The 23,151-nt window shown below is 49.0% G+C and overlaps 3 protein-coding genes across 18 annotated transcripts in view; 1 reads left to right on the plus strand and 2 right to left on the minus strand.

The window, feature by feature from the left end:
- The window catches only part of klc3 (kinesin light chain 3), a 12,780-nt gene extending 8,142 nt beyond the window's left edge, over positions 1–4,638 (minus strand). The window contains exons 1-7 of one of the 7 annotated variants that reach the window (XM_030381600.1): positions 4,520–4,635; positions 4,345–4,429; positions 2,872–3,136; positions 1,886–1,951; positions 1,192–1,356; positions 722–797; positions 78–223 (exon numbers count right to left, since the gene is read on the minus strand). In XM_030381600.1, coding sequence (XP_030237460.1) covers positions 78–223; positions 722–797; positions 1,192–1,356; positions 1,886–1,951; positions 2,872–3,136; positions 4,345–4,415 — 789 coding nt within the window. In that variant the 5' untranslated portion in view covers positions 4,416–4,429; positions 4,520–4,635. Of the gene's footprint in view, positions 1–77; positions 224–721; positions 798–1,191; positions 1,357–1,885; positions 1,952–2,871; positions 3,240–4,344 lie in introns of all 7 variants that reach the window. The other 6 variants (XM_030381599.1, XM_030381603.1, XM_030381604.1 and 3 more) reach the window with 6 other exon arrangements.
- Positions 4,639–13,743: 9,105 nt separating this feature from the next.
- ckmb (creatine kinase, muscle b) lies at positions 13,744–19,712 on the plus strand. The gene is made up of 9 exons (XM_030337318.1): positions 13,744–13,946; positions 15,474–15,586; positions 16,007–16,103; positions 16,504–16,658; positions 17,104–17,236; positions 17,566–17,737; positions 18,142–18,265; positions 18,589–18,778; positions 19,144–19,712. Exons 2-9 carry the CDS (start codon positions 15,494–15,496, stop codon positions 19,320–19,322), a joined length of 1,143 nt encoding a protein of 380 aa, XP_030193178.1. The 5' UTR covers positions 13,744–13,946; positions 15,474–15,493; the 3' UTR covers positions 19,323–19,712.
- A 310-nt stretch (positions 19,713–20,022) lies between these two features.
- The window catches only part of mark4b (MAP/microtubule affinity-regulating kinase 4b), a 45,225-nt gene continuing 42,096 nt past the window's right edge, over positions 20,023–23,151 (minus strand). For 5 of the 10 annotated variants that reach the window (XM_030337303.1, XM_030337304.1, XM_030337302.1 and 2 more), the window contains one exon: positions 20,023–23,150. In XM_030337303.1, the coding sequence (XP_030193163.1) occupies positions 22,766–23,150 (385 nt within the window). In that variant the 3' untranslated portion in view covers positions 20,023–22,765. The remainder of the gene's footprint in view (position 23,151) is intronic. The other 5 variants (XM_030337308.1, XM_030337309.1, XM_030337311.1 and 2 more) reach the window with 5 other exon arrangements.

The raw sequence follows: 23,151 nt of genomic DNA on the forward strand, positions 1-23,151 counted from the left end.
CTAAGTGGATCTAAGTGGATCCACAGTGTGTCTGTGGGGCAGCCTGTAGTCAGGGGGTTGGGGGGGGGGGGCCCTACCTGTTTGCAGAGGGGCACGGCCACCTCGTAGCGGCCCTGCGACGCGTACTGGATCACCAGGTTGTGGAGGGTCCGCAGGCGGGCTGGGATCTCGTAGCCCCCCTGCTGGGCGGCGGCGGCGGCGCAGCTGTGCCGCGGCTGGGGCACTGGGGGCGGACATTTGGGTTGAGACTGCGGTACTTAATGTTAGTGCTCCGTGAGCTGGTTCCTTAAAAGGTGACTGATCAAACCACCAGGTGTGAGTGCGATCGGTCGTTACGAGCTGTTTTGAATATCGGCCTCTTCTGACATCACGAGTGGGCGCGTCCACCTAGATGTGGGACGGATAGACGAGCAATGTTTGCTACGGTCCACTGGGTAGGCTGGAAGACTGATCTGTCCGGCACACATCTAGGTGGACACGCCCACCTGTGATGTCAGAAGAGGTCGATCAAGGGCTAATCACACTCACACCTGGTGGATTAATGTGTCCCCTTGAAAGAACAACTGGACCTAATGCAGAGTTGCTTTTTGCATCAGAATCAGATGGTTATGAAAGTGTGTGTTAGTGGTGTTTACATCCAGCAACGTTCGTTAAAACGCACAAAACACTTCGGATCATTGGGACCACACCCACATTCGTGTTGCCTTGGCGCTGCTCTTACTCTGTGACGGCTCCTCCTCTTCGGTGGGGAAGAGGTCGTCCAGCGACTCCTTATTGGACGATGGGTCTTTGTCGTCCTGGGGAGGACCAATCAAAGGCATGCTGTTAAAACACTGTGATTGGCTGAAGTCTCTCAGTCCTAAATGCTTCTCAGGTGTGTACCAGTCTGGCTAGGATCCGATCCGACTCTAATCTTTAGGAACCAGGTGGGACCGACGACGACAGAGAAACAGCCCACTCCACCGAGCTCCGTGGCCGAGATGGTTGGCTCTTTTAACCCCCCGCTGACAGGCTCCTCCCCCTCGCACCATGTGACCCAGATTGAGCGTCTGGACCCACGCTGAGAGGCTCCTCCCCCTCGCACCATGTGACCCAGATTGAGTGTCTGGACCCCCGCTGACAGGCTCCTCCCCCTCACACCATGTCGGCTGGGATGATTGGGTGTTTGAACCCCTGGCTCCGCCCCCTCACCTGTGACGGGGAGTCCTGGTCGTATTTGCGTATGGAGGCCATGAACTGCAGGTGTCTGTTCTGCTCCTCCAGCGTCACCACCTCCTGCTCCCGCTCCTGCAGCCGCGTCTGGGCCCCGGCCAGCTCGTCCCTCAGCCACTGGTTCTCCTGGCACAGCCTCCGCACCTGGGGGAGGGGGAGGTGGAGGGAGGGGGGAGGAGGGGAGAGATAGTGGAGGAGGGGGAGGAGGAGGTAGTGATAGAAAGGTGATGGAGAAGGAGGAGGAGGAGGAGAGGGGGAGGAGGAGGTAGTGATAGAAAGGTGATGGAGGAGGAAGAAGAGGAGGAGGATCAGGAGAAGAAAGAGGAGGAGGAGGAGAAAGAGAGGAGGAGGAGAAAGGGAGAAGGAGGAGGAGGTAGAGGAAGTGGTAGAAAGGCGATGGAGGAGGAGGGGGAGGAGGAGGGGGAAGAGGAGAGGGGGAGGAGGAGGTAGTGGTTGAAAAGTGAGGAGGGGGGGAGGAGGAGGAGTTGGTGTTGGAGGAGGTGGAGAAGTGAAATAGTAGAAGGATAGTAGGAGAAGATCAAAAGGAGGAAGAATGAGTAATAGAAGTAAAAAAAAATATGAAAAGAAGAAAAATGAGAACAATGAAGAACAAACGCATAGAAAAGACCACCACAGTGTGTGACTCCTGGGTGGTGGTGCTCCGGGGGCTCACCTGGGCACGCAGCTTCTGTTTCTCCGCCTCCAGAGAGCCCAGGTGGGCTGACAGCGCCATCATGACCTGGAGGAGGACAACGGAGGCTCTAGGTCCACTCTCACAACACTCTCACTACTGTCAATAGCCCTTTGGTGGTTGGTGTGTGCTCGGAGCTCAGCTGGGCGAGCAACAGGGTGTGATACTGGTCTGACTGGTGCGGTGACTAGAGTATATAAGGCTCCAGGCTGAGATGTACTGGGTTCGATCCATCCAAAACGTCCGCAGCCTACCCTGTGGGCATCTTTGAGCAAGACGACCCTACCCCTCCCTGCTCTTTGATGACATGTCCTCTGAATTCACTGTAAGTTGCTGTTGATAAAGTTAATACTTGGACTAGTAAATAGTAGACATTTCTTTAGTTGCTGTTATTCATCTGAGAAATTCCTCTCCACTGAACGTCATGTGGCCTTCGTTCAGTATGCTCTGTGCTGTTTTCATTTAGAATTACATTTAGATTTAGGGGACTTTGCTGACGCTTTTATCCAAAGCGACTTACAACCATCCATTCACACATTCTAACACCGACGGCGGGGTGACCACGTAGGGCGACAGCCAGCTCGTCGGGAGGGGTCAGGGTGAGCTGCCTTACTCAGGGACAACTCCACACTCAGCTAGGAGGAGCCGGGGATCGAGCTAGCAACCTCCCGGTTACAAGTCAAACCGCTCTACCTCTCGAGCTACTGCCGAGCTACTGCCACCCCCATGGCGTGCTATTCTGTTTGGGTGTGCACCTGTGCTTCCCCCCCAGGCCCAGCTCAATGCACTCCAGTACTGCTGGTCCTGGTTCGGCACAGATGTGTGTGTGTGTGTGTGTGTGTGTGTGTGTGTGTGTGTGTGTGTGTGTGTGTGTGTGTGTGTGTGTGTGTGTGTGTGTGTGTGTGTGTGTGTGTGTGTGTGTGTGTGTGTGTGTGTGTGTGTGTGTGTGTGTCTCTTTGAGCGTGTACCTGTGCCTCCCCCAGGCCCAGCTCGATCCTCTCCAGGGACTGGTGGATGAGGCTGCTCTTCTCCTGCTCCAGGCTGCCGCTGTCGGGCACCAGCCGTGTCTCCATGGCCCCCTGCAGGTCGTCCAGCAGACTGCGGTTCTCCCCCCGCAGCGCCTCCAGCCCCGCGATGACCTGCCGTGTGCTGCACAGAATCTCGTCCCCCGACAACATGGCTCCGCCGGAAAGGTTCCTCTTTGGCGTTGGTTTGAAGAGCGCACAGGGGAAGCTGTGCTTGAAGGGTGTGTGCAGGGAAGAGGAACAGGTAAAGGTGTGTGGGAGGACGTGTCTGTATGGAGGGGGGACAGGTAAAGGTGTGTGGGAGGACGTGTCTGTATGGAGGTTGGAAAGGTAAAGGTGTGTCAAAAGGGAGTGCTATTGTTTGGTTCACCATTTTGGTTATGGTGCTTGATTGTGGATCCGATGTCCTATTTTGTGTTGCACTTTGATATATGTGCATACACTACAACACAATACATGAGCTAAATACATCTTAAGCTATATACTGTACCTCTCTAAATCAAAAGTACATTTGATTTAGAGAGGAAATGCATGTTCTCAATAGGTTCTGAATTATCAATTTTATCACATTGTGTTAAGATCTCGACCGTCCCTGTTGAGAAGTGAGTGTATTCTTAAAATGATGTCGTCCTTTACATTAAAATAGTCCTGTAATAAAGACGTAAACTTTGACAATGATTAAACCGGTCAGATAACAATGGGCTGATATAGGCCAACAACAAAGCTCTGTAGAACTAAGTTAACCGTTTCACTTATGCTGTTTGACTCAGACATACAATACTTTGAGACTAATTGCAGTGATGAAGTCATCTTGGTCCTCATTATCAGGTATATCATTACAGCCTTATAGCCTCTGGGGGAACCAGCATCGCCTACACGCATGCTCTCACACCTGCAACACGGCATATGCACACAGTCACAAATAGAGCAATGCCATGGTTATTACGCTATCATGACATTAATCAGTGTCTTAATCCTATGAGTAACTACTTTACCATTGAACACAGTCTCAGTGATCGGAATCTGTGAATGAGACACAATAAACTACCATGAAGTGATCCACACCCAACTCATCAACAGCGTCTCCAGGGCAGAGCAGCGGTTTGTTTACCTTCGACGCGGCGCAGGCCCTCAGCGCCATATGTTCGTGTACGGATTATTTCAGTCATGCATTATAGAGCAGATCCGAATGGATACCACCGTGGTCGCACAACATTTAGAACATGTCACGACAAAAAACAGCGTCCCTGTCCCCGTAATCGCTGCACTGACTCGCATATGGCGCACGCACACGCCGTCGATAATAAAACATTCATGGCGAATTGATAGAAGATGTGACCGAGTTGTGTTGCTACGCACAGAGGGGGTTTAATGTCCCGTATAAACACACAATTGTTTGTGAATATCGTGGGCTACCTGTTAATTCCGGACTCCTGACGGTGTTTAGATCTCTTTGAATCGTAGTTGGGATACGAGATCCGTTTCATTCGAAATTAATCCACTGTGTAGGTCACAACACACGTCATGCCATGATCATCCTAAAGAGTGTCTCGACTGTAATAAAGTAGTAGTACTCTGGCAGATCATTCACCTGCTGTGTGTGGGTCCCTCTCTGTCTCGCCAGCTCAGTTTCTTCTGTCAGTTCTGCTTACCTGATCCCTGTATTCCCAGCATGCATTGCGGTGCCGGGGCTGACTGGGATGATGATGCGTCCTCGGATGGGATGGTGTCGGGGTCGGGAGACAAGGCCATCTATCTGCCGCTGGGATGAACTACTACTACCGGTGTGTTGGTCGGGACCCTGAGCTCTTGGGGCGACAGTTGGCCATGAGATTATAACCGCAACAATGGCATTATTGTCTCGGGCTTTGGTCTTGCCCTCAGTAGTGTTGCCAACAAATAAAACAGTAACTATTATATGATCATCTTTAGTTATTTTCCCATACTATTGTTTCCAGTATTGTTATATTTTCTAATCACACATGTGTGTATGTGCTTCACACATAGGACCGTACCGTATTAGTAGCTTAACTGCATAATCCAAATCCTGTGGATATAAGGAAGTTGAGGAAAAAAAGCAACTTTTAGTTACATTAAGACTTCATTAGTCTTGTAAGTAGTCGATGGAAGTGGGAGGTGGCTGAGCAGCTTTGCAGGGACTTAATGCATAAATACAAACTGCACTTCCACCCTGCTCGTGGTCTGTCTACAAACTCATCATCTTTTTCACAGCATATACTTAAAGTGGATGAAGGATTAGTTTGATTTAATAGATTTTTTGATTACGGACCAAAGTAAGTAGAAATCGGTAACCCTTAAAATAGAAGAATTAGTTAATATTGGGTTGATATTAGGTGAGCGAGAGACAGAGGAAGACAAATATAGTATATTTAGAGAGAGAGAGAGAGAGAGAGAGAGAGAGAGAGAGAGAGAGAGAGAGAGAGAGAGAGAGAGAGAGAGAGAGAGAGACAGAGACTAGTTTTAATAGGGAAGACAGAGGCTCCCAAAAGTCTAAACCTGCAGTTTGCTCAAGATTTGTAGAGAGGGAGCCAGAGAGCTAGACCGCTCAGTGAGATGTGGATCGAGAGAGAAAGGGGAGGGAAGGCAGAGAGAGAGAGAGAGAGAGAGAGAGAGAGAGAGAGAGAGAGAGAGAGAGAGAGAGAAAGGAGAGAGAGAGAGAGGAGAGAGAGAGAGAGAGAGAGAGAGAGAGAGAGAGAGAGAGAGAGAGAGAAGGAGAGAGAGAGAGAGGAGAGAGAGTGGGGGGAGGGAAGACAGAGAGAGAGACAGAGGCAGAGGCAGAGAGACAGAGATAAAGAAACAGCGAGACCGAGACAAAGAGGGGTTAAAAGAAGAGAGAGAGAGAAAGAGAGAGAGAAGAGAGAGGTCAAGATAGCAGCGATAGCAAGAAAACTGAAGGAGTGAAGTGTGTGTGTGCGTGCATACGTGTGCAGACGTGCATGCATGCATGCATGCCCATGTTTGTCCGTGTGCGTGCGTGTGTGTGTGTGTGTGAACACGTATCTTTTCACATGATCCTGACAGACACTTATATGATCCATGTGATTGATGGCTCAGCTGTCCGGGGGGTCGAGTAGCTCAGCCAGCTGACGCGGGCCCCTGTCTCGGGCCCCTGCCTTGGGCCCCGCAGCCTTATAAGGCCTGGGGCCCTCGTGACTCCCCAGGACCCACTGTTCCACGACAGGGCCTGCTAGTACACTTTTACTAGACCCCCCCGCACCACTATATACCACCTGCATGCCCCTTATATGCCTAGGGTCAGTGCAGGGATAGGTGTCCACGGACGGGGCAGGGTCAAGGGGTCAAGGGGTCATGGGGTTGGGCTTTGGGGAAGGCTGAAGACTACTGGGAGTGGGGAGAGGGGTCACACAAGGCTTAGGGTGGGGAAACAAGTCTATTTATAAAAAAATATATAGAATAGAAGTAACTAAGTACGTTTTTTTTTAACTGTTTATTTTTTCATGTTTTATTTGTGAAAGACACACAACTGCTCCCGGTGATTTGCTTGATTAATTATGGGATGCTTGCAAGCATATTGTCACGTCTCGCCCTGCTCCTTAAGTTATGTTTTATTTGTTTCATTCATTCTTTCATTGCTCCCCGTAGTACTCTTTTACCCTAACCTCCTAACCCGCGGCCCTTGTGTCTCCCTGCTCTGTGATTGTCCTCCCTCGCCTTGATTAGCTCAGATGTCCCTCATCCTCATCCCACTCCTGGTGTATTGAGCCTGTTTCCCTTCCCCAGTGCCAGTTCCTCTTAGTGCATTTACATCTAACGTCCAAGCATGGTCCCGGACTAGGAGTGGGGAAGAGGACCACATTTAATCCTATCTTGGATCACAACTCTCCTGAACTAAGTCTTAATTCTGGAGGAACTTCCTAGTTACTAACATGAGGGGAATTCTAAATATGATACAAAAAAAAGTACTCATGATAAGAAAACAATGCAATTATTGTTCCTCTGCTGCAGAGGAACAGAGTATAGAACAACAGACTATAGATGTGGCTTATACAGATGCAAGCCACATCGAGACAAGCCAGCCTCTATAGTCCCAGCAGTGTGTGTAAGGCCAGCACATTCAGAGCGTGTGACACTGTTACAAAGAGGCGATCTTTCTCTCCAGCTTTCCATCGGCCTTTCAATGGCAGACAGAGAGACTTTAACGTATGCATTCCTATGTGGGCAAACCCTATGTCATTTCGGCAGAATTAACTAAGGTATTTGTACCTATTTTTGTTTTTAAAGTGTTCTATAAAAGGCAAAGAACCCCCAAGAAATCTGTTTAAATTAAATGAATTAGTGGTTTAATCAAGCAATCGAGGCAGTTTGCACCTTTGCAGTTCAACTTAATGTCACCCCGGACGTGTTTGGTAATTATCACGGCCTCCGGATAATCCAGCGCGGTAATCTTCAGCAATCTACAGTGTATCGGGTGACGTGTGACCGTGTGATGTTCATCACTTTAGATCAGTGGTTCTCAACTGGTCTGGCCTTAGGACCCACGTCTTCCCATCGGCATTAAGTCGTGACCTACTTTTATGCAATTAAGACCAAGCAAATATATTTCTCAGAAAATGGGCAAGTAAACAGTACACACATACACATTGTCATCACGACAATATCATCATGACACAAACCCATCCTGATGATTCCTGCCCGCAGGCAAACTATCAACTAGTAAGTGTGGCATCATTCACATACATGCACTCGGACATGAGTAGGTCAGGATCCTCTGCGTGATGGAAGATGGATGGAAGAAGAGAAATCCAAGAAACATTTCTAGACCTCAAAACGGTGTCCCGATCACAGGCCAGACACGGCTGTGAACCCCGGGGGGAAGTGAGGGTGGAGGTGGAGCTGCCTCCGAACCGTGGAGTAGGACATGTTGGCATCATCCACACTGACAACAGCAGAACCCAGCTGCCACCAATACACAGCTGTTACTGGGAGGGACACAGCTGGCATGGTGGAGCAGTTCTATGTGTGTGTGTGTGTGTGTATGTGTGTGTGTGTGTGTGTGTGTGTGTGTGTGTGTGTGTGTGTGTGTGTGTGTGTGTGTGTGTGTGTGTGTGTGTGTGTGTGTGTGTGTGTGTGTGTGTGTGTGTGTGTGTGTGTGTGTGTGCGTGCGTCATTATTTCACGTGTGTTTAGGAAGACCCTGTTAAGAACAGTTGTCCATAGTAGAGACACATGCGTGGCCAGGAATACCTTAAAAGACCCACCACACGCAAACACACACGCACACACACATACATGCATGCAATCACATGTAACGTCTATATTTACTTCTTCAATTATTACTACATACACACTGAACACTTAACCACATCGTTAGTACCATATTAAGCGCTATATCAATTTCATTTATTATTATTATTATTATTATCGTCCAAACACACATTACATGGCATATGTATTTACACTCTAGTTGTATTCTGTCATCTACAGTGTGTACACTCTGTACTTTGTGTGAGGTAATTGATCCAAAATCCAATGAGACCCGATCTGATACCAGACTGATCATGTGAGGGTCATGTGGTGGAAAAAGACCAAGAGGTAGAGGGAAGGGCGGGGGGGAGGTAGGATGGGAGGGAGGGAGGGGGGGAGGGAGGGGGGGGGGGGGGGGGGAGGGAATGACAGCTGAGTCAAGGCAATTCAATCTGGCTAGCAGGAGGCCAGATAGCCCTAGTGATGAGCTGCTATACATAGGGACCCTTTAACTGTTTCAGCTCCCCCCCACCAGCCGCAGCAGCTACTGGTAACTGTTTCAGCCCCCCATCCCCCCAGCAGCCGCTACTGGTAACTGTTACAGCTCCCACCACCACCAGTAACTACTGGTCCCCCTCATGTGTGTAGATATAAATACACCACACGACCACACCTCCATTCAAATTATACTAAAATGGGGCATTTATTATTTTTGTTTCCTATTTAATGCAATGTGTGTTAAACATGAATATCTATCTATCATTCTGTCTATTTATTTATTTGTCTGTCTGTCTTTCAATTAATTCAGAGAATTCCAGTAGCCTTCCAGCAGCATCAGCCCAGACACCTTCCGCCCTCCTAGAGAGCAAGAGATCTCAACGTCCTTAGAGACATCTAGCTAAATATATCTACTACACTACAGTATGTACTATGTCATTTTGGGGTTGTATTTATTTATGTGGGGGCTTGTTGTTGTTGTTGTTGTTGTTGTTGTGCAAAATGGCTTCCTTTAACATCTGGTTGTCAACAGGTTCACTGTGTTTATGCGTTAGGCCTGTTTCTGTGTCGTTGACACATCTTCCTGTCTCTTGTCCTGTCAGAGAACAACAGAGAGCAGTGCAGTTCCAATGCATATTTAAAAGAAGTTGCTAATAAACTGGACACTAGTGGTTAAATGCACCCCTCATGGCAGAAACATTGCATGCTTAAGAGGAGAGACAAACACCCGGACCACCACTTTGAAAAACTGTGAATGTTTTTTAAATGCACCCCTCATGCCAGGTAAATGCAGCCTCAAGTGAGTTTCCGTCAACGGAGGACAGCTGTACAGCCGTAACGCCTAATCAGCCAGTGACAAGGGTAACCATAGCAGCCCATCGGAGGATAATATGCATCCAATCCTGATTGAATATTAATTTCACAACAGCTGGTAATTATCCTCAGGCTCTCCCTTGCTATCGGCTTACACCATAAGCAGGCAAGAACGATCGTAAAGGTAAAGCAATCAGTATAGTAGAGAGGATCCCTATTCGAGTAGCCTTTTTGGCTTGCTTTTTATTTGGTCACCAAGGCTTAAACCCCAGTGAACCATTGGGGGCAAACATTCTTGATAAGAACAGGCAATATGTAAATATGTCCCCTTTTTTCCATTACAGAAATCATAACATCAAATATTTAGGCGATATACGGTCCCCCAAATAAGAAATGTCCCTGTTTTTCATCTCAGAAACCTGGCCATGCTAATAAAGTCTTATTGCTCGACTGAACTCATGCAAACCGTGGTGTTGGGTTCGATTCTGTTATATTTGGGCGAGCCGCTACTCGCTAATAAAACACAGGTCACCGTGATGGGGGTCTGACACGGCCCTTGCCCCCTTTGGGGTCCCGGAACAGGACCCCGGAGGCTCTGGTGACAGGGTGTGATACTAGCCCTCACACCCAGCACACACACCATGTAGCATGTTAGCACCATACTGAGCATACACAGAGACCCAAATACCTAGGTACACCCAAACCTAGTGCATTTACATCTAACGTCCAAGCATGGTCCCGGACTAGGAGTGGGGAAGAGGACCACATTTAATCCTATCTTGGATCACAACTCTCCTGAACTAAGTCTTAATTCTGGAGGAACTTCCTAGTTACTAACATGAGGGGAATTCTAAATATGATACAAAAAAAAGTACTCATGATAAGAAAACAATGCAATTATTGTTCCTCTGCAGCAGAGGACACCGCTACTAGAGGACACCGCCACCGTACACCCAAGTCCACCTCGCCCTGTGTGTGTGTGTGTGTGTGTGTGTGTGTGTGTGTGTGTGTGTGTGTGCGTGCGTGCGTGCGTGCGTGTGTGCGTGCGTGCGTGCGTGGTGATGGGGATGGCGTGTTTACTTATTACACATTGATTTAATTAAGACAGATCCGTTCGCCGGGAGAGAGAACCGATATGGACAGCATCGAGAGGCGATGCTGGGTGTTGATTTTTCAGGAAGAAGTGGTATCGTTGGCCACACGAGTTGTAACTAGGCAACAACAGCTGTGGGATTCAGGGCAGCAGTCCAAACGACAGCTACCTGACTGAGCTCCTGGTCGCTTGGCCTTGTTGTCTCTCCGATATGTCTCCTTCTTGGTTCATTTACTTGGCCCCTATCACTCCCCTAGCCTGGGTGGAATGTGGAAACTCCATTCTGAAGCCCCTTGCTATATTCTACTGCATTCTATTATACTCTACTGTATCCTAATCTCTTCTACTATCCTACACTCTACTCTATTATCCTCCATCCTGTGATTATTCTCATTGCGTAATCCCCCCACCCCCACCCCGATGGTTGCATAACTGTACTTTTGGCAGCAGGGCCGGGGACGGCTGGGAGGGGTCTGGGTGGGGGTCTGGGTGGGGGTCTGGGTGGGGGTCTGGGTGGGGGTGGGCGAGGGGGAGGGGCCTGGGGATAGTGTGGCGGTCTAATCTTGGAGCAGAGAGCAATGCCAGGGTGGCAGGTTCCCGGGCCACAGTCTGAGCACCTGACACCGGCCGGCCTCAGGCTGCAGCAGGCCTCCCCTATTCACTGTTGAATAAGGGAGCCCTGCTTATTCAATTCAATGGCTTTTAGTTACCCAAATCCAATGGTGCACAGGATTTAAATCACTCAGAGGGCTTTTAAGGCAACGTTAAGTTTTTGTTAAAGTTGGACGTCTTGAAATGCTTTATGACAAAAATTCTTCAGACAATGTGCTCAAAATGTAAAGTAACAAAGAAGACAATAGGAGCAGGTGCAAAAACATAAGAGACATGCCTTATGGGAGATTAATGGGACCGATAACAAACATCAGAAGTTGGTGTGGAGGGTACCCTACGGTTTTACCAACCCCTCTCAAGAGGAAAGCACCATGCAGCGTAACTAACTGTTATGTAATTAATGTAAAAAAATGTCATAAAGTCGCAAAAGCAGCAGCTTAAACAAGTCACATTAACCTGGAATTCAAACTGCTTCACTCTGCGTATCACAAGTATGTTCATGGCTGACCTCTTGACCCGTTGACCTTTAGAGGCAAACCAATACTTTGCTGAGGCAACGAAGTGTTGTGTAAGTGTTGTCTTCTGGCCATGTTTCCGAGCGGTTTGACGCGTTGATCTTAACCCTCCGTAATACAGGTAACCCTGGAAGACGTTGTCTTGGCAACCCGCTTAAAGACAGAATGCCACATTTCCCATAGGGCCGTCTGGCATGCTTTGGGGAAACCAGTCTCTGATGTAACAGAGGAAGCTGGTGGCCTCCCTGGTGTCGGTGTGTGAGTGTGAGCGTGTGTGTGCGTGTGAGAGAGAGAGGGAGAGACACTTTGTGCGAGTGTGTGTGTGTGTGTGTCTGTGTGTGTGTGTGTTTGTGAGATAGCGATAGAGAGAGGCAGAGAGAGAGAGAGAGAGAGAGGGTTTGTGTGTGTGTGTCTGTGTGTGTGTGTGTGTGTGTGTGTGTGTGTGTGTGTGTGTGTGTGTGTGTGTGTGTGTGTGTGTGTGCGTGCGTGTGTGTGTGTGTTTGTGTCCCGTAGCAACGACCCAGGGGGTCTGTTCTGGCACTTGATGTAGGGGTATGATTTAATATGTGTCCGCGTGTTAGTTACCCAAATCTATCTTGTTACTGATTAGCGTAATGGGACTGGCAACTACCAGGGGTGGGGGCAGAGTGAGTGGGGGCTGAGTGGGGTGGGGGGTGAGGGGTGGGTCTGAATGTCTGGCTGGAAATAGATTGGAAGGTAAGGTTTACGATAGAATGTTCTGTCCTGAACCCTTTCGAACTTGTTTAGAATCTGTACAGATCATACTTCATGTTTGTGCTCACGTCAGCCCTGGTAGATACAGAGCGAACCGAGGTCCTTCCCCTACTAACTAGGTAAACTGTGAACCGGTGACCATTCAGCGTCGTCAGGATTCCTTCTGGCTGAGAGAGAATTGTCGCTGGTGCGAGGTGTCAATGAATGCATGAATGTACTGTATGTAACACATGCATGTGGAAATGTATGCGTGCACAGGAGCACGATTGCATTGTAACAAGAGTACACACCTGTCCATCGGTCCATGCATGAATAGGTTACTCAGTCAGTGCACCTGTCGATGGGTGGGATTGCACTTGTGAATCCAAACACAATTTTCAATATATATATTTAAGTCACAATAAATATAATGAAAATGTATGTAGCAAAAATTTCAGGCCATATAGAGGTCAAAGGGCCACGCCCTTGAAACAAAAATAAACCTAAAAAGCACGAACCATTCGATAATTATCTTAAAAATCCTGACCAGTTTATATTGTATGTAAACATTCAGACCATCTTCATTGCCATGACAACACTAAAGATGCCAGGCGTTTATTTATTAGCGACACTTAATGACAGCCAATCACCTTCATGTGCAAAACCACAGGAGATGTTACCCTTGGGGCCCTTCAGCATGTCTGAGGACAAGAAGATACGCAGACACATACACACATACAGACATACAGACACAAACACACACACACACACACACACACACACACACACACACACACACACACACACACACACACACACACACACACACACACACACACACACACACACACACACACTGCACTCTGACACACATGCATGTAAGTAGTACGAAAGTGAGCTGCAAGCCGCAGCCCCTATGCAACATGATCTACACTTCAGTCATTGATGTGCTGAGGTAATAAGGACCTAATCCTAGACAGAACTGTGATGTAAACTACTCCAGGGAACAGATTTAAAACCTAACTTTAAATCCTATATTATATATTATCTCATTAACAATATTTTCAAAGCCTAATTATTTATATTAAACTTTAATCCAAAGCAACCAAAAGTCCATCCAGACACAGGCCATTACGGTAGAGTTAGGGTTCAAGCCTACAAAGGATTGGAGAGATGGGGATCAAACCGATAATCTTTTCTTCGATCCCTGTACTAAAGCGAACTCGTGTCCTATCCCTGTTACTAGCAGGCTGAGGTGAAGGGGCGTGGCCTGATGGCTGGGTGGGCGGAGCTAGGCCGGCCACAGCTGTTGTCCAAGGCCCCATGTTCAGAGCAGTGATGTACGTTCTTGCCTTTTAGAAAACGGGGTACCCCCCCGCCCCTCCCTGCGCTCCGACCAATCCCGACCCAGGGCACGGGTGCGGCCGGCCAATGGGGAGAGAGGTCCTGGTATAAGAAGCACAGCCTGGCACCTGGCGGAGTTGGGCTACCCCTACAGTTGATTACAGGATTTGATCCCGGGATCTGTTGTTTCTTTCTCTTGAGCAGGTAAAGCAAAAATCAATCTGCCGCTGTGCAATGCAATGAGTTGGGATGAGCATGGGAGGCCTGTGGGACTCGACGTTCTCTCCTAGAAATACGGACGCAACTCGCAACCCTGCAAAGGAAAAACACGGAGACAGGAAGGGAACTCACTCCTCTGCCGGAGCCCTGAAGCCCCCTGTATCTCTTGCATTTTTGCATTTCCTATTTTGGACTTTTGTTATCCGACTACGGAGCCTGGTTTAAGATACCGACCGCAGGCCTGCGTAGGCCGGCGGTGTCTGCAGGCCTGCAGGGAGGTGTTGGCAGGGGGGGTGGCATGGAGGCCGGAGGGGTGGAGGGTGTTGGAGGAGGGTTCGGGGGAGGCTGGTGTGTCTCAGCTGTTGCGCTGACGGCAGTTGTTGGCGTGGCTCTGGTGTCCGTGCGTGTGCATAGCGAGGAGCGCTTAATATAGCCGCCGACCTGCTGGAGCCCGGCGCCGTGACCTTTAGACACGCCAGGTGTCCCGGATCGAATGCACCCCAAGTGTTTCTAAGAGACAGGGAGAGTTATATCGGATTGTTACGTATAACTACCATACTACTATCAGACTTTGTTATGCTTTTCGCGAGAGAGCTGGTCTCTTAAGATTCTTAACTTTATACAGCCTTTCAATTCATCTTTGCATTTTGATTGGTCCTTGCAACCAGGAGTATTGATTGGTTGATTGATTGGCGCATCTCCTCTAATTAGGATGCTGCAGTGGACCTGGTTGTAACTGCCTGGGTGTATCTGCATGCACGTTGCAGCCCAGCTTATAGTGTGTCCGATTGGGGAAGCTGAGCGATGCTCGCTCGTTTCTTTAGCTTCCAGGAGCATCGGAACAGGTGCAGAGAGGGCAGCTGTTAACGCAGCAGCTTTTTATAATCCCGGAAGGGCAGGCAGGTTGCACAGCTGCTGCACAACAGGAGAGAGGGAGAGGGAGAGGGAGAGGGGGGGGGGGGAGACAGAGAAGGAGAAGGGGGGGGAGAGAGAAGGAGAGGGAGGGGGGAGAGAAGGAGACGGAGAGGGGGGGGGGGGGGGGGGGGGGGGACAAAGGCGGGGAGAGAGGAAGAGAGCCAGATTGAGACATATTCAGAGGGAGATGATGAGAAGGTGTTTAGTCTTCACCAGGAGACTAATAGATAAGGCTCTTGAGGGCCTTTATGAAGCCCCAGCCAGGACACAGGGTATAATAATCTCTGAGTTGTGGGAAGGTTTGCTCCATTGGTTCTACATCCAAATCATCTCTAACAGCCAGTTGTAGATAGTCAGATATAATGTGATAGAAGCTAATCACAAATCATTAGCCTCGTTGTCTTTGTATTCTAAATTTCGTTTATGGGTTTCGACCAGACAACAGCTTTATAAAAAAGTTAATAGCAAACTTTTATTACTATATTCATTATTTTGTACTTTTGAGAAGGATATTGGTATTGATCCCTTATATTGCAAATTAAGTGATTTTATTTATTTGGATTGGTATTGAAGTGTTTACGTCCTTCTGCCCTCCAGACAGAACTAAAGCTACAGCCATGGCAAAGAACTGCCACAATGACTACAAGATGAAGTTCTCCGGGGACGAGGAGTTCCCCGATCTGTCTCTGCACAACAACCACATGGCCAAGGTACGAGTCCCCTATCTACCCTCACCCTTCACCCTTAACCTAACCTTAACCCTGTCTCTACACAACCACTACATGGCCAAAGTACAACCCAGATCTCTGATCCCCATCCCTAACCCTTACCTGTTTCAACAACCACTAGGTTAATAGAGAAGGTTATCGACCTCAAAACACGATATAACGATAATTTTGTAGTGCTGATGCGATATGATTGCAATTCTGTAAATATTGCGATAAGATACTCTGATTCTTTGCGCAACCGTGTTTTTTGTATGGTTAACGTTAAGGGTCTTAAGGCCATTCTATTTCAAACAAACATGGCCGAACAGAACCGAACGTAGCTCAGGGCACTGGACTCTTGGTGCTGCGGGGGCTTGGTCCTGGTCTTCATGTGTGTGTGTGTGTGTGTGTGTGTGACCTCAGGTGCTGACCAAGGACATTTACAACAAGCTGAGGGGAAAGTCCACCCCCAGTGGCTTCACCGTGGATGACATCATCCAGACCGGTGTGGATAACCCCGGTAAGAGGCAGCAGCTCGTGGGCCTATAGAGTGTAGACCCCCCAGGACATCAGTCTGGTGGTCCCGGGGATGGTAGTACCACCATATCGTGAACCATTTTCTATCTAGTCGGGTGGGATTGTTTTACCTAAAACTAGGGATACAATGTATGTGTGTGTATAGCGTATCAAATATACTTTTTATTTTTTTAGTAATAAAGGCAAAATTAAGTATTGGTAATACCTACATTTAGTACACTTGAATAGTATACTATACAGAGAACAAGTAAGGCAGGGAATAGAAGGGAATTGGTACTCATTCATTAATGTATGTGTGTGAGTGTATCGGTTACATCAACAAGCGTCTACCGTGACAGCTCTTGTGCATGACCACTAACCATGCCCCCCCCCCTCCCCTCCAGGCCACCCCTTCATCATGACCGTGGGCTGCGTCGCTGGTGACGAGGAGTCCTACGAGGTCTTCAAGGATCTGCTGGACCCCATCATCTCCGACCGTCACAGTGGATACAAACCCACCGACAAGCACAGGACCGACCTGAACTTCGAGAACCTGAAGGTAAGCCGGGCCGGCCAGCAGGGCCTGTAGATGCAGCGTGCCCCCCTTCAGTGGTTCTGAGGAAGCAGAGAACAGCAGTGTGAGAATGAGTGAGGGAGCGAGAGGGAACTCACCACAACAACTCCTCCTCTGCAGAAATACTCTCTCTGTCTCTGTCTCTGTCTCTCTCTGTCTCTGTCTCTGTCTCTGTCTCCCTCCCTCTCTCTGTCTCTGTCTCCCTCCCTCTCTCTGTCTCTGTCTCCCTCTGTCTCTCTCTCTCTCTCTTTCTCTCCCTCACTCTCTCACTCTGTCTCTCTCTCTCTCTCTCCCCCCCCCCCCCCCTCTCTCTCTCTCTCTCTCTCTCTCTCTCTCTCTCTCTCTCTCTCTCTCTCTCTCTCTCTCTCTGTGTTAATGACGTCTGTTAAAAGTCCATTCACCACACCTCTCGTCTTCTGTCGCCCCCCAGGGAGGAGATGACCTGGACCCCGCCTACGTGCTCTCCAGCCGCGTGCGTACCGGACGCTCCATCAAGGGGTTCACCCTGCCCCCCCACAACAGCCGTGGGGAGCGCAGAACCATCGAGAAGCTCTCCATCGAGGGTAACTATCGGCTAGTCTAGTCCAGTCACGTCAAACAAAGGGGTCTCAATGTATCACCGTTTCTTATCTTCTGTTCTTTTGGGGGATGACTTATGCGGACATCATTCATTCTACTTCGAGCTTCTTGAACTGGTCTTGGGTTTCTGTTAAAAAAACAACACATTTCATAAGAAAATATTTTTTTTTGGATTGGGTGTACACGACCCCCGAGTATATTGAGGCCCAAGATATTACAGAGGGAGAGCGTGTTGGGGCACTCAGAGTATTCTGCAGACATGACCGGTACTAGCTTCCAGCTGCTGATGAGTCTGCCGTGGTTCTGTCCCCAGCTCTGGCCACCCTGAGCGGTGAGTTCAAGGGTAAGTACTACCCCCTGAACGGCATGACCGACAAGGAGCAGGACCAGCTGATCAACGACCACTTCCTGTTCGACAAGCCCGTCTCCCCCCTGCTGACCTGCGCCGGCATGGCCCGCGACTGGCCCGACGCTAGAGGCATCTGGTGAGGGACGCACACACGCACACAGACACACACACACGCACACACTAACACACACGCACAGAATATCCAGTTAGTGTGACAAACTGTTGCTTATTCTGCACGTTTATACAATGTACAAAGATTATTTTGTCCCTGAAAGAGATTATTATTAAAGTCGTTTTCCCCTTTTCTTTCTGGTGCTCTCTCTCCCTCTCCGTCTCTGTCTCTCTCCCTGTCTCTCTCCGTCTCTCTCTCTCCCTCCCTCTCCCTCTCTCACCCCGTCTCTCTCCGTCTCTCTCTCTCTCTCTCTCTCTCTCTCTCTCTCTCTCTCTCTCTCTCTCTCTCTCTATCTCTCTCTCTCCCCGTCTCTCTCTCTCCTTCTCTCCCTCACCCTCTTTGTCTCTCTACCCGTCTCTCTCTCTCAGGCACAACGATGCTAAGACTTTCCTGGTCTGGGTGAACGAGGAGGATCATCTCCGCGTCATCTCCATGCAGCAGGGTGGCAACATGAAGGAGGTGTTCAGACGCTTCTGCACCGGTCTGCTGAAGGTAACACACACACACACACACACACACACACACACACACACACACACACACACACACACACACACACACACACACACACACACACACACACACTATACATACACACACACACACACACACACTGATATGTACGCACACACACATTGTCCACACTCTTACACATGTATGCACACACACACACACACACACACACACACACACACACACACACACACACACACACACACACACACACACACACACACACACACACACACACACACACACACACACACACACACACACACACACACACTCCTAACGCTGAGCCCCTCCCCCCGCAGATCGAGGAGACCTTCAAGAAGCACAACCACGGCTTCATGTGGAACGAGCATCTGGGATACGTGCTCACCTGCCCCTCCAACCTGGGAACCGGCCTGCGCGGCGGCGTGCACGTCAAACTCCCCAAGCTCAGCACACACGCCAAGTTCGAGGAGATCCTCACCAGGCTGCGTCTGCAGAAGCGCGGAACCGGTACGTTCCCGTTCTGTTCCTGTCTGGAGTTCCCCGCCATGAGACCCTTAATTCTCCTGGTTGGGTTTGAAAGATAAACAAAGTTTTAAACACAGTAATGACCAGAACATATATGAATAGATTGATCATCTATATTTGTACATTCTGAATTCTGTGTTTATTTGCTAAAAAATATACATAAAAAAACAAAAATACATTTTTGCATGGCCTACACAATATACAGTATAAATAAGTATACAGATATAGGCCTACTCAATGTTTTTTTTTATCCAAATGTCACCATGGATGTAGGCTCATCGGTGGTAACTGACCAGCGATCAATAGAAACCTTAATTTATATTTCCCCTCCCTGATTCAACCACCAGGTGGCGTCGACACAGCCTCCGTGGGCGGTGTGTTCGACATCTCCAACGCCGATCGTCTGGGCTCCTCCGAGGTCGATCAGGTCCAGATGGTGGTTGATGGTGTCAAGCTGATGGTGGCGATGGAGAAGAAGCTGGAGAAGTCCGAGTCCATCGACGACATGATCCCTGCCCAGAAGTAAATCAGTAAAGACGGAACAGACAAATGGATACCTGCAATTTTTTGTATATTATAAAAAAACAAAAACCGAACGGGTGGTCTTGTTGTAAAGTTAGCTTTGCCGGATGATGCCGTCTGGCAGATTTTCCTGAGAACAACGCTACTCTGTCATCAAGCGTTGCTTCTTACTTCTGACTTCTGAACACTGTCTCTTCAACCTACTGACCTTTTCATTTCACTTCCTACTTTCTACTTCCTTTCCCACTTTAACCATCTTCCAATCTCTCTTTTAACATCCTGGGATCAATCGGAGCCAATAGTCCTGCTATGAGCGCTGACCGAAATTCATCAACACCTTTTGTTTGTAAAATATTGGTTGACAAATAAAATCACGCCCCATGTTACAATCAAACCTGTGAAGTTTCCTGATTTTGTTTTAGAAAATATTAATATAGGCCTTCAAGCATCACTTCGGTCCCACTGCCAGGTGAAAGGGCACCAGATACATGTGACTGTTGGGCCGTTTCCGATTGGCTCAAATTGGGGTTTACCTGACTAGATTCTCCCCAACGTCAAACACATGCCCCTACTACTGCTTACTATTTATTAGTCAGTAATGAATGCTTTTGTCCAAGGCGTCCATCACAGAGAGAGCGAAGACACACACAAAATAAACTTTCACTGTAACACCCCGGCAAAACACGAAACAAATGAACAGTGAAGTGGTTTGAAAGTCTTTATTGAGTTTGCGTCACACATGGTTTCCTTGGAGACATGCAGCCGGACTGCAGGTCGGTCATCGGTTATTCAGCCCGTAAGTATCATTGATAAAAGCAACTGCCTCAACACACACTACAACAAAACGCTCTGGTCTCACAGCGTGGCCCGCTTCATGTTCGTTGACAGTACAGTCGGAAAGTACGGAGTGGTGGACCAAAAAATAACTGAACAGAAAAAGAGTTGGCAAAGGATTAGCCCTAAATCACAGCTTTAACATTTAAGACAGTGGTGGCCATCATGGATGGGACTGCAGGTCTCCCGGTAAAGTATTAGTCATCACAGCGGTAGAAATATGAAGTCTGTCCTTACACTTCACCGTCGACATTCAGAAGTCCACGTTTAGTCAGATGGTTCAAAAAACGTCAACACAACAAATGCTTCGGCCTATTTTTCTGCAAACATAGTACCAAATGGGATTACGTTCAGAGAACTTTGCACCATACGTGTGAGCAGGCTCCAGGGTCCAGTCCAGTGGCTACATTCTATTAAGTTAGTGGCTTTATTTATTTATAGAGGGGTACCCTACATCCTACCGAGGTCATTCAAGGTCAGCAATTTCATTCACGCCCCCTCCTTAGCTCTCCACAGCTGAAGACACCAACGCTACACCGACTTCACACATGCATCCAGGTTCTGCAGTGGCCCGATGGTACCAACCAGACCAACGCCGCAACAGTCCTACACCGTTTGAGAAAACACGCAAAGGTGATGGGTCAACAGTCGTAACGCCCCCTTAACAGTACTGCAGTGTGATTGGTCAACACAAGGCCAAGGGTGTGGCCACCAGGGTTCAGCGTGTTGCTACTCGGGGTCTGAAAATAGGGAAGTGATGTTAGGACGGGACAGAAGAGTATTCAAATCAATGTTGCTTTCAATGAACACATGGTGGCTTTTCTGTGTTGAAAGGGCGTCTTGCGTCTATTAGTCGTCGAACCGGTCTTACCGCATAAACACATCGACCAAGACCTACGGCCATTGCTACAGTACGGAACAGCACGGCAGCAGGAAACAAATACTGTTTGAACTCATCACATGAAGTGACGTTATCACTACAGTGGCTAATTCTACAGGTTCTACTAGTGAAACAAGCGAGTGTCAAACACAGATTGGCTGTTGGGTAAGTCTGCATTTGTAGACACTGTTAAGACGTGTTGTATGGCTGGTGGGATTCGCGGGGTGTACAGTGGCTTCCAGGCGCAGCTAGGACTGCCCAAACGGCATCAACGACAACAAAGTAATCCAAACCGGTTTTCAGGTAGGAGACAAGAGAGTACACTTTTAGTATTTCCCCAACAGACATGTTTGTCACCACGGTTTGACTGTTTCCACTGAAATGTAGTCTGCGCTGCTGTGTGTTATGCTTGAGATTTGGATCTAAATTAGTGAAGATTGGAGTAAGGAGAGCGGACCATACAGTCCCTGTACTGGAGGTGGATACAAAGCACGTCACTCAATAGAATCCTTAGACATCACTGGTCATCCATCTTCACGACCTCCACCTCCCTGACAAGCATACAAACAATCAGACATTATTTTAAATGTATCCCTTTCGAAAATAAAAAAAAACAGCATTCTCTGAGTTGGAAAACCTTGTTTTTCCTTTCACCGTTAACACACCGTAACAGTCTCCTTTTTCTAGGACTCTTGAATAAGTTATTTGTTTCCAATGCTTGTTTGGACCTTACTCTTCCCATGTAGATCTATCGTGTGGTGAAAGGTGCAGGAAAATAAAAACAGGAGTATAGTACATCCTTTTATTTCATCGTGTGGACAAGTAGTGATGTTCCGCTAACCTACGTGTCATTATGGGACAGGGGGCAGCTTCGCTAGTGAGGGAACGTCGTGTTTAGCTACCGATCCGTTTGTAGGCAGACTGAGAACCGACTGGGATGTGTTTGTACCAAGGTACAATAAAAACAACATGAACAGTAAAACAGGTGCCATGGACGAATGGACAGACAGAACGTCTTAACATGTGTCTACAGCTCAACCGAGTGAAGGGGAACTGACGCGAGTCTCTGCACATCTCCCTCTAGAGGCCGAGAAACAGACTGCGCCCTCTCGTTTTAAAATCGTGGTGGGAAACATCCTCCGCCAACATGACCCAAAATGTAAAACAACAGAGGTCAATAATCACCTGCCCATTCTAAAAGCATACAACAATAACAAAATACTATGTAACAAATAAAACAAAAGTCTTTAAATAGCAGCTCTTTAAAAAGGAATGATGACAAATATGATACAATAGGAGTGAAAATGAGAAAACAGAGTTGCTCATTCTCGTCGGCAAATGTGGAATCATGGAGGGGAAAAGACGGTTGACTCCATGAGGTCACGAGTTGGTGGGGGGGTGGTGGTTCCTACGCAAGGGGGTTCAAAGGTGGCAGCTCCAGTCGTCACCATCGTCTTCATCAGCCTGCAGAGGGCGCTCTATCCGTGTCTGTGCGTCCGTTGTTTCTCCCGCTGGGAGAAGAGGCGTGTCCCTGCCGGAGGCCGGGCGTCCGCCGCGCGGAGAGAAGGAGCAGGAGGAGGAGCAGGAGGAGATGACGGCGAGCGGCTCTTCGCCTCCTCACCCTCATCTTCCTCGATCCTCCTCCTCCTCCTCCTCCGTCGTCGTCGTCCTCCCCGTAGCCCCGCCCTGTCCCTGTGCGGCGTGGCCCCGCCCCCGCCCCCCACGCCCCGCCCTCAGAGCTCCAGCTCCTTAGACACTTTGGTGGCGATGTCTCTGAAGGCGAGTGGCGCGCCCCACAGGCGCTTGAAGCGCACGCCACTGCTCTGCGCGGGGACGGCGGCGAGGGCGCCGGCGGGGCCGGCGGAAGCCCCGGGGGGGCCCCTGGCGCCGGGCAGCTGGCACACCTCGGCCTCGAAGGCCACGCGGGCGCCGGCCGCGCCGTGCGTGCAGGACAGCAGGAAGGGGCCGGCCTGGTGGACCTGGCAGCCGCAGCTCTGGGCCGCCTCGCGCAGCGCCAGCACCACCTCGGCCGGGTCCCGCTGGCTCCGCACCCTCACATCCCAGCCGCATCGGGGGGCCCGGGGCTCCAGCGCCTTCTGATGCCCAGGTAGATGGCGAC

Source organism: Gadus morhua, chromosome 16, assembly GCF_902167405.1.
Source record: "Gadus morhua chromosome 16, gadMor3.0, whole genome shotgun sequence".
NCBI classification, from domain to species: domain Eukaryota; kingdom Metazoa; phylum Chordata; class Actinopteri; order Gadiformes; family Gadidae; genus Gadus; species Gadus morhua.